The sequence below is a fragment of the Neodiprion lecontei genome, chromosome 4, assembly GCF_021901455.1.
Source record: "Neodiprion lecontei isolate iyNeoLeco1 chromosome 4, iyNeoLeco1.1, whole genome shotgun sequence".
Classification (NCBI taxonomy): domain Eukaryota; kingdom Metazoa; phylum Arthropoda; class Insecta; order Hymenoptera; family Diprionidae; genus Neodiprion; species Neodiprion lecontei.
The window spans coordinates 39,109,987-39,123,282 of record NC_060263.1 but is presented as its reverse complement, the minus strand read 5'-3'; the positions used below and the strand labels follow the sequence as shown (position 1 = coordinate 39,123,282).

Here is a 13,296-nt window from a genome sequence, read left to right as displayed (position 1 = left end):
TTGAGATATCACATTTTTCATTTCTCGTTACGAGAAAACTTTGCCACTTGGATTGGTTAAAGAATATTATGTGCACTTGACACGCCTCACTTTGCAGGGTTGGTTCACCGCCTTAAAGTGTTTAATGGCATGTAAAAAAATACGTCTCGCTTAGTTTTTATTAGTAGTCTAATGTAACATATTACAGAAGAAATCAAACCGGAGAGATCGACTTGCGATACCTTCTTTATTAAACAGAGAACTCCTGAGTCAAAAAGACCCTATTTTAATCTCGAAACTGCGCGTAAGGCCCGATTCTGATGTTTGAAGTTCTAACGAGAACCAAAATCGGAACTCATTTGACCCTTGGAAGCCTGAATCTCAATATTCCGGGTTCAGGCGTTAATCAATCCTCACGGTTTTCTTTTCTCGAGTCTTTCCAGACTCAATTTTCCATTAAGTGAGATGTTAGGATCTCTAGGTTAAATATCGATCTAGAATATTTGAGATCATCGATCTCGATCGAATGAATGCAACTAAGCTGCGAGGATCTCGAGGGTATAAACGAGAGCTAAATTCGATTAGGTTTAATTATAATAGGTTGGAACAAGTTCTGAAACTTCGTTTCGGGTTAACTTACTCAGCCGATAGAGGGTCGAACGATGAAAAAGTTTTCGAGTGTTATTCCGTAACAATTTTCCCGCAGCTTCTTCTTCATCATCAGATTATCGATGACGATGTAGCCGGTGCTACGGTTGCAACACTAACAAAAATCGTGTGGAAGATTTACAAGCTGAAGTATGAATATAACCACAAGTTTGAATATTAAAACCACTCACGCGATTTTGGGAGGAGCAAGGATAACGAGAATAAACAAGTAAATTAACGAACAAACAAACAAACAAACAAACATAAACAAAGATATGCAGAAGAATATTGACGAGATTCGATTGGCTAGGGCGGGGTAGCGGAGGATCAACTTCAGGCACTCGACCCTTCGGACAGCCTCTGGTTCTGATGGCTCGAGGGCCAGCGAATCAATCCACTTCGTCCTCGCTGCAACTTAGGCGTAAATCGACCACGCGAAAATCCACGAAACGCCGATGATTTGCGTTTCCGATTCACACCTTTGTTAATTAATTTTTTGACAATTTTTTTTTTTTCTTCTTCATTTGTTTCGTTCATTTACCTTGTTTCCAACAGCGAGAGTGCGGCTTCGAATATACGTACTTTTGCCTGTAGTATGTGCGCTACTTATGCGCAAAGTTTCACCGTCGGATCGTTTGCGCAGAATTAATTTTTATCGCAGATGGATAAACAATCTTCGAAAGGGGGGAGGGGAAATTACTATATTTCCTAGCCAAATTACTATATTTCCCCTCCCCCCGTTCGGAGATTGTTTATCCGTCTGCGATAAAAATTAATTCTGCGCAAACGATCCGACGGTGAAACTTTGTCAATTAGACTTCTGATCCTTTTCCACTTCCGATTTTATTTACATACCCCGTACATTTTTTTTTTTTATCTCGTCGAGTTTGCTGAGGAAAGGGGAATAAAAAATTAATCTACAAACGCACCGCGAGGAAGCGAACAAACGAAAGAGGAAGAAAAATTTATATCAGGATCCTACAAAGACCGGTAATACTCGTCAAAGAATTGTCTTTCTCTCTCTCTCTCTCTCTGTCACTCTCTCCCTCTCTCTCTTTGTAATTGAATGTAAATTGAATCGCTTGAAAGGCGCATGCTACGGATCGATAGAAGGAAAGAAATATCTGTGTTGAATTCTAAGACATGAAATACCGTTTACTACTGTTACCTCAATAATTAAGCGATGTATATAATGTAAATAATAATGATAATAGAAATAATAAAGAGAACTTTATTTTCTTCAAATATCGTACGAATATCGGTGTGTCTTATTTTCAAATTTACGTACGCGTTACGTACGTACCTACCTATGTGTATAATTTATATATGTATAATGTATGTTCGTATGTATTGCGAGTCGTGTCCCAGCTCTCTTGGTATATCCTCGTTGTGCGCACGCGTATTATTGTGATGGAATTGTGAATGTTTGTTATTACATCTGTACGTCGTTGCCAATTTTATCCTCGTATTTTTATATACACTATATGTATTATGTATGTTTCTATAATAATCCAACGATCTCGTTGAAAAATCAACGCTTCGATAGCGGGCCCTTGTTTCGCTCGCTGTGGCTGGATGTATATTATGCAATATATGTATACGATACGTGATGCGATATTACAAGAAAGAGAACAGGAAGAAAAAAGAAAAAAAAAAAGAAAAAAATGGGAAAAAGACAAAAACAGTAATTATACATCGTAGTCTTATAATTTCAACAATTTTTATACCCTCGTTGATTATTTCCAGAGTATTTTCAAACTAGAGAATTAAAATCGAATCTCCTTACTTTGGTACTATTCTTTTAATTCCCACTCCGTTTCAATCCCAGAATTGTTTTTTTTTTTTTGTTTTTTAAAGAACGATATTCTCATTCGTCATTACGACCGATCATCATTTGTCACGCGACAATAACTGTTTCCTCCCCCTGCGTATAAAGAGAAATGAAAAATAAGCAAACACCGAAAAAATAAAAAAACACACACACACACATACACACACACACACACGCACAAGTATAAGAAAAGCAATAACAATAATTCGGTGGAGTTTCTCGACGAGACGAGAATCGCGCCGATACGAACGTTGAGCGATTACAGATAATGCTAATTGAATTGATATGATGAAAAATGAAGCGCCCCACAGTCCACAACGTCGGAGGGAGCGGCTTAATTTACGGATGAAGAGTTTGAGCCTGGATTCGCCGGAAGGTTCGGCTCACACGCGTCAGCGTCCTCGAGATTACTATGCAACTGGTCCGAGGGAATCTACGCCCCCGCGGTTATCCGACAGCGGTGGCACCAGCCGGTTATGTATGTATTTCACCGGATGATTGAATAATTTACACAACAAAGCCCGTGCCTTGATTAAAATCGCAGGGATTAACCCAGAGTTCGGCGGTTATAAGCGAAATACGTTACGCAGCCGCAACTTTGCGGAAAAACCGGCGTCTCGTTGGCCCCGATAAATCTGATCCACAAGGGGATATTCCGTCTCGTTTCACCCGATCGCCTGTAATCGGTACAAAAGTTCACCGACGCCGATACTTTCGACCGTTTTTTTTTTTTTTTTTTTTTGTATCTCGACTGCGTCACCGCAAAGAAAAAAGTGGAGATTGACGCGTGTCTCCGTTTTTCGAACAGCGCAAGTCTTCTGTTTTTACTTGATTATTTTCAATGTTTATGCAGCTTTTTTTTTAACTTTAAATGTTTATATTTTTCGAACAATTATTCGAACAACGAATTTGTCGTTGGATTGAAACTTTTTAAAGGAAATTTGTAACCGTAGAATTTTTAGATTTTCACGTTTTGACGAACGTATCGTTTTTCCTGAATTCGACCGATTGTAGTAAATATTTTCTTTCAAATGAAATTCTGGAATTAAAATTCTTTTCGATGTTACAGGAACAATCGAAAGTATTTCACCAAAATTGACGAAAATTTGTGAATAACAGAAAATTTTCGTCTGTGTGATTTTTCTCTTTCTCTATCTTTAGCCTGTGCCAAACTTTTTTTACTAAACATTTTCATTGATTTTCGTCAGATTCTTTTCAATTTTTCTGCTGCAGTTAATTCGAGTTAATAACGGGACGAGTTGAGTGAAAAAATGTCGAATATATGAAAGGTGCCGCAATTCGGGTACGTTTGATGTTTCTCGACTTGATCTGAAAATCTCTTTAAATTCTGTTATTGAAAAGATGTGAGTTTTTTCGTTTCCCCCGAAGCTCGGATATTACGACACAATGGTTAAAATTCGGAGGAACAGATCGGTGTCGGTGAATTAGACGAAGGGCGAAAAACTCTGTCTAAATTTTCATAAAATTCTAGCGCCCTGCAGTCCTAGCCAAGGACACGGGGGTCACAAGCTTTTAAGAAGCACAATTCGGATGTCAAGCATGGAGCTTCCGGACGATATCGAGAAGTCCTATTCCTCGGCGAGTACTTCCCCGTGCCCCTCCCCGCACGCGGGGAACGCGAATCATCTGAATCCTTTTCCACCAGGAAAGCGTGTCCTGCCGCCGAACAACCTCTACGTTGTTCTCTACAACTTCAACGCCCGTCATCGGGACGAATTGGATCTGAAGTAAGTGCATAAATGGATCGAGAGGAGCGTAATCAAGGGGATCGGAAGGGGGGGGGGGGGGGGGGGGTTGGTGGGGGTGTTAATTGCTCCGTACCGCCTGGAAAGCGAAATCGAATGATTTTATACCGCGAACACTCTCTTCCTAATCACGTTTCAGGGCCGGTTACAAAGTCACCGTTATAGACAAGTCCGATCCCGACTGGTGGAAAGGCAAATGTCTAGGTGGAAGAGCCGGCTATTTTCCAAGCGCCTATGTCATGCGCGTAGAATCTGGCCAAAGGACGCTTCAGGTCACCCGGAATCTTCAGCTAGCCGATCAGACGACTCTGCTCAGAGATCAGGTGAATTTTTATTGTTTTTTTTTTAACGGTTCTTTAAGCACAGTGTTCCGCTTGTTAAACCGGATGAAGAAGAAGAAGACGAGGCCGGTTGACTAGATTCTTGAAAATTTTTTAATCCGATGTAGATGTCCGCCCGAAGTGTTAAAAAGCGAGAAGAGATGCACTGCCCCTATTTCTGGACTGTCCATGATCGTACAGATCTTCGGAGGTGGTAGAGACGGAGACATCAAGTCTTTCTATGTTTCAAATTGCGCATCGCATTCAATGTATACAAAACTAGTTCACAGCGATTCTGAATCACGGATAAAAATACATCGTGCAACGCGGAGGTCGTTCCGTGCCAAATCATTTGCATATTCAGGCTGGTTTAGCTAGCTATTCGGGAATCCTCCGTAAAATTAACAGCCCCTGAGTTTCGAAATTGAAGTATTTCCCAAGATGGATCGTTAATGCCTCGTCAATTGCTTATATGATTGCTTGTATTTTTTGTTTTAAACTTGTAGAAGACTAGTTTGATAATAGTGAAAAAGAAATATGAAAGGAAAAATAATTAGAAAATAATTCACCCTGGTAAACGTTTCGATTTCAAAAAATTAGAGGCAAGGCAGGCAATTTCAGGGCGGTCTTCAGAAACTGTTCTATGAAAGAGCGTGCCGCGATTTAAAAAATGACACTTTTGTCGGAGGGTGAAGAATTCTGACTAGGAAAAGTTCGGGAGCCCCGAAGGAACTTGACGGTACCTATAAATTTATATTGATGGAAGATTAAAAACCGCGTGTTTGCTTCCCTCGCTGTTTCGAACAGATCGTGATCCAGATCGGGGAGGAGGTGGATGGCGTGGCGATGGTGAGATGCGCGTCGAACGTGAACACGACGGAGAGCCTGAGCAAGGAGACGGAGCCCCGGTTAAAGGAGACCCTGTGCCCTCTTAAGTACCTGCAGGAAGTGTGACCCCCGCCTCCACAGCGGAGTTTCCGTTTCATATCGCAGCAGCGATCGAGCGTTCCGAATTCTAGCGGAGGTGAGGCGGGTCTTCAAACGCCCTCTTCAGCCTCGGAGAAGTATTACGACTGTCTTCAGTGCGGCGAAGAGTGTCGACACGCTGGAAACGCGAGTCCGAATTTACCGAGCGCAGCGCCGCCAACGGCGAAGCCGGCGAACGAAGAGCGTCAGCCGGCCGTTTTCCTCCCGAGAAAACTTCCGCAGACTCCGGCGAAGAAGCGTTCGTCCTTGGCGCGGCCCGTCCGCGTTCACGACGCCTTCGTCCAGCCGAAAATCGCGGTCAGCTACTGCCAGAAGCCCCTGGAACGCGCTTCCAGCAACCTAGACGATTTCGACAGCAGCGCCACCTTCCAGTGGCCTCAACGCATACGCCTCGATGACGCCATGATCGACTACTCGCTACCTTACGCTCGGACCAACAAAGGTGGCAGGCGAAATTTCAAGGATACCGATAAGCTGCTCAAGCTCATTAGCGTCAACAACGTGGACCAAGATTTAGATAGCGTTAAAGGATGTTCCCTCATGTAGTTGCAGCTAGCTAATTGGCTGAAGATCCCGTGTCCGGCTGTTAATGGTAGACGGATCCTCGGTTTGTTTATACTTTCGGATCGTTCTTACGGAGACAAAATGGCTCAACGATTTTGGCAGACTGAATTACCGACCGCGCATGCATAAGATTATTAAAATTTATTGATCGGTAATTGTTTCGTCCATGGTGTAAGGAAATAAGGTGTGTTCGTGAGAACGTGACCCTACATGATGTCATTTTGAGCACTATTTTCAAAATCTGTAGAACAACCGTTCATTCTCACGTTCACGGAATCTTATTTTATGGTGGAAATAATATTCAAATATTAAATAATCGGTTACAGAGGTTATGTTGTACTTTTTACGACAGAAAAGGAATTTTTGTTGTGACATCGTGACTTTTATACTGCGCATCTCCTTTTGGAGCACACCTTGTTCCTTTATATCATTGTTTCGTCTATTAGGTAGAGGAGCCAACTTATGCGAAACGAGGCATGAGATGCCAAACTCCAGCATCATGTGTCGAACTGAAATTATATCGTTCTCAAGATTCGAATCAATACTTGAATTAACTATTCCAGGTCTGCTTACCGCAAGAACATCGCATAACCTAAATAAGCTTAACAAGCGAAATTTTTCAGCTGAACTTTAAGTTGGCTAGTCTGCACGAAAAGACAACAAAATTCGCGCATGCGCGGTCGGACGATCGATCTGCCAAGTTTCACCATTTTCTCTCGATACAAGTGTGTACTGTCATTGTTGGAGTGAACTTTTTATAGGAGATTATATATAAAATATATATCGTACCTGTCCTCTATCCCATGAATGACGTCGCAGACGTGCTCGGTTTCTCAATCGCTCACTGCAGTTTGCGATTCCACATGAGGAACTTTTATTCTTTTAGATCAAAATATTGAGTCACGATATCGATCGTAATTCAGAGTTTTTGAACTCTGCCAAATTTTTCTTGGAAAAAATTTGATAGCTAGAGTACATTTTTCGTCATCAATCAGATGGTCTCTTTTTTTGAGGGAATATCTTAAATTCATTCTCACTTTCATCGTACTTGCGATATTGAATCTTCCGAGACGAAAGATTGTCATCGTAGTTCCTCAGTGGTCTAATTTTTTAGAATATCGAGTTCAACACCAGTATAAATGGCAAAATAAATGCAACATGAAATGTAGAACAAGGTGATGCTTGAAGTGAGCTGAAAGATCAGCTTACGTCGCCACGTCTTCTTTATATGTTTTTAATACGCACCCTATCACTACCTTGATCTTGATGTTTCAAGAGCACCCTGAATCAACTTGCACTATTGTTGTGTACAAATTATAAAGACGCGACGTCAATATTTTTTTGCGAAAAAGTCGTCTGGTACAGTCAAACATTTTTTTCAAAACTGGATATGTAATCTAAAATTTCGTGTGTGAATTGGGTAAAACTTTTGTACCGTATGTTTTTACCTTGGAATTTTCTGTTCTCGTTTTAGCCACCCCGATATAGCAATTGCAGAAGAATATTGTCAGCGTAATGTAAAATCGATATCCTGCATAGATGAAAATTTCAGTATAAATATTTGATATAAATAATATTACATATATACATATATGTACCCACAAGATATCGGTATAATATACAGATGAAACGATGTAACGAGTGCCCTTTCCTTGTTGAACCATACAATATATTATATAATGCGTATGATAAAGTATATTTTAAGTGTATAAGTACTCTCAACAAAAACAAAAAAAAAAAAATATTAAAAAAATTAAAAAAACCTGCCCAGTATTTTTTAAGTATTAAATGCAAGAGCGAAGTTGTTTATGTAATATCGTTGTGCCCTTCATCTGTTAGATAATTGATATATTATACATATATCAGTATATTATATTATAATGTTTGAACAGTTATGAAACTATGGATTGCGTGCCTATCAAAGATTTGGAATAATTTGAAGATGAAAGAAGAAGTACACGATGAGGAAAGATGAATTTTGCCGCGTTCCGTGATATATGGGTAAAAGTGGAAAGTAACAAAAAAAAATTTTAATAAAAAAACAGAATTGAAAGTAAATGAAAGAAACGAGACAGGTTTTCCGAACTGTTATTGTGATGTTAATAATCTATACCTATGAATGTATCTTTAAACCCTACGTGAAGCGAATGGGTAGAAATGTTGGTGCTGCGTTTGAAATCTTTGATTGTGCACGCTTTGTGGCGTGGAATATAGAGAAACGTGTGTTTATTCGAGTTATAGACTGCACGTAATATACATATATATATACTATCTAAATTATATACACGTATACACTGAGTATATACGCTCATGTTATAGGAAAGTCGAAGTAAAAATAAGAAGAAAAAAAAAAGAACATGAGAATAACAAAAACAAAAAATATACCACCGCACCGAAATTAATTAAGAAGCAATTTTCTATTTTAATTTAATTTAACTTTAGTAGAAAAAAAGAAAAAAAAAAAACTATCATAATCATTTACTTGTTATCAGTTTTCCTATTTCTCGCACGTTTTATTAATCGAGCTATAAATACATACCGATGTTTGTTAAATTTGCAACACAATCAATAGACGGAAATAAATGAAAGAAAACGATTTTCGCGCATGGATAACGATTAAAAAAATTATAATCGAAGAACGTGCGTAAGTTACAAAGTATGTAGGTATAGAAATCAATCAAGCATTTAATACACAGTCTAGAATCTAGATAATAAGATATAGTATAGGTCCTGAATACCATCCCGAATTTTTAATAAACTAGAACACAATTAATTGTAATCGATCCTACACTGTGTAGTAGTCTTTACCTGCAGTACCTCAAAATGGAAAAGTAGTCTTTTTTTTTCATGCCTAAGTTTTCATTGTGTCGCTGAAAATCTTGTAGACGCGTGAAATTTCACGTGTCGTAGCGCGTCTTGTTTGATTTATATTTCAAAGAGAAGGGAAAAAAAAAAAGAAAAAATTATGTTCAGTAGAAGTAGAGTTCTACACACTTCTACGCAAAATATAATAGAATTTTTTATAGCTAATCTTCTACCAAATTTGTAATACACGAGAAGAAGAACAAGAATGGAAAAGAAAACTGTGTCAAGTAGAGACAAAAATAATACTGCAGGCAATAAAGTAACAAGAATAATATCCACAACAAATTTTAGCAAAATTCTCCAACAATTTTTCACTGCTTTGTATTACTTTGCAGGTTTTGTATAATTATGTATAACGTTATAATTTCTGAATAACTTTATTTCGACAGATAATAACCATTATATAGATTCATCTTCGATGGTAAAAATAAAAAATAAACCATTGATTTATCCTTTGCTCGTTGCCTTAAATTATTCCCGAAATTTCTCTCGTCCACAATATATGAACTTGTTGAAATCGCATCTTTTTGCGTACGTTCATCGATCCCAATCCTAAATCGATGAAAATGTCTACAAAAAAAAGAAACAAGAGAAAGGCAAACAGTGGTAGTTTCGTCAATTAAAGGGGACAAAAAATTGCAAGACAAATAACGTAGAACATTCGTACAGATTTTACTTATATGCACAAGAAAAGAAAAGTCACCTGTAAAGCTTGCGACGTCTTTTCAAAGCTTACACATCATATATCATTACACCATATACATCAATAAACGGGTTTTTAATTTTAAACTGAAATTATAATTTGGCAAATTCAAAGAAGATAACGGAGAAACAAGACAATCAAACGCTTAATTGTGCCGTTCACTGGCCCCAAATTCCGCTTTACAACTTGTACTTGGCTCCACGGGTAATCGGGAACTTGTCACCGGTGCAAACGCCTCTGAAATCGTCTAGGGAAAGATCGACGATCGCGACTCCACCGAGGCCCTTTGCCTTCACGTAGTTCGCCTTGTTTCCGGCAGTGTCCGGGTCCTCGTATCCGACCCAAATGCCGTCGGCGCCGGTCGCATCGTTATACGACTGGTAGGCGTAGCTTCCGTACTTCTTCGAGGGATCGCTAACCCGGCGTAAAATTGTGCCGAGCGTCGTCTCTGTCAGCCGAGTGCAGACCTCCGTGTAGGAGAGGAGACCAGGTGTCAAAGTTTGCGGTCCTTCTGCTCCAGGGCCGTCCACGTCCAGTGGAGGCACTCCGGATATCTGGCTGTCAGCAGTCAGCTTCCAGGTGCGGGCGAAAGTCGGAATCCCGACGATGATTTTACTTCCTGGAGTGCCGTGCTCGAGCCAGTACCTGGAGACGTATGGTTGGTTAGATACCGAGAGGATATTGTGAGGATTGGAAGATAGAGCGTTCCATTGCGCATACGCGAACCTTTTATGCAGGCTGGCCAACTCAAGTTTCAGCGGTGAAACGTTACACCGCGGCTTATGGAGGTTCTGTAGTTGAAATAGTCGAAAGGTTGATGTTAACGATTCGGGAAAGTGTCACATACTTTAATTTTGGTTACGTACCGAGATGTAGGAATTGGAAGTTTGAGTATCCGATTGCGCATGCGCGAACCTTTTATGCAAGCTGGCCAACTCAAGTTTCAGCGGTGAAACGTTACAACGCGGCTTAAGGAGGTTGTGTAGTTGAAATAGTCAAAAGGTTGATGTTAACGATTCGGGAAAGTTTCACAAACTTTAATTTTCAACTGGCTAGAATTACGTTATTTCAATTCGCCATTCAACGCGGGAATATTTTACACCGCATGATTCGTTTCTGCAAGATGGCTCTCCTGCTTTGCAGACGAAAATGTTGCGCCTGCGCAGTCGGTCTTTCAACCTGCTGACTTTCACAGTTTCTTCTCGCTATTCGAATCTGAGAGTAGGTTGAAGTGTGCGAAAACGTGGACACTTTGGTCGGTTTGCAAATGCGGTAGATCGAAATCTTGCAGATTTCAGTTTCTCTCTTTCTTCCATTTTTTTTTAATGATCCAACGATTGTTGTCTCTGACACTTACCTCACTTGACCGTCGATGTTTTCATCGAAAGCGCGTCCGTAGCTTTCGTAAATCGGGGCAGGGTAGTCTGCGTCCTTGGGGTTGCGGTCTGGAGTCTTCTGGTCGAAGGCGAAGAGATGTACCGCTTCGATGTTGGGAGTCAGAGCTCGAGCGTCGTAGTAGACTGGAAAGTAAACGATTTTCGATATACCAATGAATATAATATAATTATGTCTGCATGCCAGTACCCAAACCTCGGTGTCACAAACTTAAAGAAAAATAAACCGACCAAGGCAGTAGCATAAAAATCCTAGAACTCATGATCCGGACGGTCCGTAATACGCTGAATCAACTTACTGGAGGAGTTCACGTGGGGCAGGACGGTTATGGTGAGGTCCTTGTTATTCCTCTGTCTGAGGAGGTTCTTGATGTCTCGTACCAGGATGGTGAACCCGTCACGGTGGTCCTGCTCCCTCTCGTCCTTGAACTTGCCATAACCGAAGACCTTCTTGACACTGTGAGCAATGCTGCCGAAGAATCCACGCTTCTTCTTGACCTTGACCTCGGGGAACTGCCACGCCAGATCCACACCGTCGAAGTCGTAATCGGTCAAAAGACGTCCGACAGAGTTGACGAACTTTGCTCTGGTCTCGCTCGTCTCGGTCTTAAAATCGAACCGTAAATATCGCAAATACGAAGAAGACAGAACAAAAGAGTCGACTAATCGGCTTACTCTATTCTCCACTCACCACGACGAGGTACTTGTGGGTCTCTTCATAGGGGTCATCGTTTCCACCAATGCTAAGGTAGACCTTGAGGTCAGGGAAGGTCCTCTTGAACTGAGTAACCGTTCGGAAGAAGGCGTAACCGGCTCCAGTGTCGATGTTTGGATGGAGAGGTGTGGCTTCGTGGGTCTCGGCGTTGATGCCAGCGTATCCGTAGACCAGGTGGGTGCAGAGTGACAGTGCCGGGCGCAGATCTTCTATTTGGAACTTAGCTGGACCTGAAAAACACGCACGAATTATTCGAGCCTTCGGGATATTCAACGTGTACGTTGTAACTCGTGAAAAGTCATCGATTCTACCTTGGCGTTCGAAAGAGGTCGAGTTCCAGAAACAAACAACCTTGTCGTGGGGGTGCTGAACAGCAAATGTGGCGACGCACAGCGTCGCCAAAACTCCTACAGTGATCAGCTTCATTTCGCAATCTGTAAAAAATAATCATTGCTTTATCCAGTGCTTTCATAATTTGCTTGGAACTATCACTTTCTTTTTTCTCATACACTTATTGCTCTATAGTGAAGCACAGTTTTTGAGTTCGGAAGTTATTCCATACAGCATTAAATGAAAGAAATTTGTTGAGTCTGCATTCTATTCCAATCTACTTTGTTAGCTTGAATTAATTAATAATTGTCAGTCCAGCGATAGCGTTCCTCTTCCGAAATCGACTATTAAAGTCGAACGTTCCTACAGATTATCTCCGGAGATCATTCGCAGTACGATACATCTTTAATTAAACGTTTGGTTACTGAAAGTTTGTGAAAAATTGACCGATTGTCTCGAATTCAACGCTCTTAAACGAAGAATTGTAATTATTCCACACGAGGATCGACCGTCATTGGAAATTGCGCTGGTTTCACAAACCGTAGTATAACTTTCGAACTTGAATAAACTCTTAAGCACAATGAAGGAAGGAAAAACTGGACTTACCTTGCCCGCGAAGAGACGTGGACTGGCTAGACTTACCAGAGCGAGCAGCCAGCGAAGGCTTCGAAACTTCGCCTTGGTCCCAGCGACTAGTCAGTGGTGGGGTTGACTATAATTACGTCATCGTTCAATCCGTACGCTACACACATGAATCGGCGAGACTCTGTTACATGTGCACAGACATTATGGATGCTCACTATTCAGGGACGCCTTTGTGCGTTGTATTATGGGGGTTTACACCTAGCGAATCCTTAATCTCAAAGACCCAGTACTTCTCAAGGAAAATCTTCCGAAGCTAATCATACCACTTCAATTCAACGCACAGTCTTTCAAAATATGTACAACCATCTTAAGCCCGTCTTTGATTTTTTCCCTCACGAAGCTACAGGACGTGGTAAAAGCTGAAGCAATCACGGACCGAGAAATGGGATCACTTGGATCTTCCGATCTCTCGATAACTCTTAAGGATTAGGCGTAACAAGTAAGCCATTTTTTGACAAACATTTCAATTCGACTGATTGTGAATTGGACTGAGACATTATCCTTGTCCCCGATCAGGGTGTGAGTAAAACAGTGTTTGCACGTATATAC

General features: G+C 40.8%; 2 protein-coding genes across 11 annotated transcripts in view; one reads left to right on the top strand and one right to left on the bottom strand.

Moving 5' to 3' along the window:
- LOC107221535 overlaps positions 1–9,736 on the top strand; it is a 43,052-nt gene extending 33,316 nt beyond the window's left edge. For 9 of the 10 annotated variants that reach the window (XM_046738181.1, XM_046738184.1, XM_046738187.1 and 6 more), the window contains 4 exons: positions 2,760–2,936; positions 3,951–4,206; positions 4,364–4,547; positions 5,352–9,736. In XM_046738181.1, the coding sequence (XP_046594137.1) occupies positions 2,760–2,936; positions 3,951–4,206; positions 4,364–4,547; positions 5,352–5,498 (764 nt within the window). In that variant the 3' untranslated portion in view covers positions 5,499–9,736. The remainder of the gene's footprint in view (positions 1–2,759; positions 2,937–3,950; positions 4,207–4,363; positions 4,548–5,351) is intronic. The other variant, XM_046738185.1, reaches the window with a different exon arrangement.
- Positions 9,609–12,833, bottom strand: LOC107221554 (chitinase-like protein Idgf4). Its single transcript, XM_015660583.2, has 6 exons — positions 12,709–12,833; positions 12,084–12,206; positions 11,749–12,002; positions 11,357–11,663; positions 11,021–11,183; positions 9,609–10,308 (listed from the first exon to the last, which is right to left on the bottom strand). Exons 2-6 carry the CDS (start codon positions 12,196–12,198, stop codon positions 9,843–9,845), a joined length of 1,305 nt encoding a protein of 434 aa, XP_015516069.1. The 5' UTR covers positions 12,199–12,206; positions 12,709–12,833; the 3' UTR covers positions 9,609–9,842.
- Between the last annotated feature and the right edge of the window lie 463 nt (positions 12,834–13,296).

Excerpts from the sequence above, each read along its gene's own strand:
- LOC107221554 (XM_015660583.2), bottom strand. The coding sequence starts at position 12,198 with ATGAAGCTGATCACTGTAGGAGTTTTGGCGACGCTGTGCGTCGCCACA. Across the intron at positions 12,003-12,083 it reads GACCTCTTTCGAACGCCAAG|GTCCAGCTAAGTTCCAAATA; the intron begins GTAGAATCGATG and ends CGTGTTTTTCAG. Across the intron at positions 11,184-11,356 it reads GCCCCACGTGAACTCCTCCA|TCTACTACGACGCTCGAGCT; the intron begins GTAAGTTGATTC and ends TTTACTTTCCAG.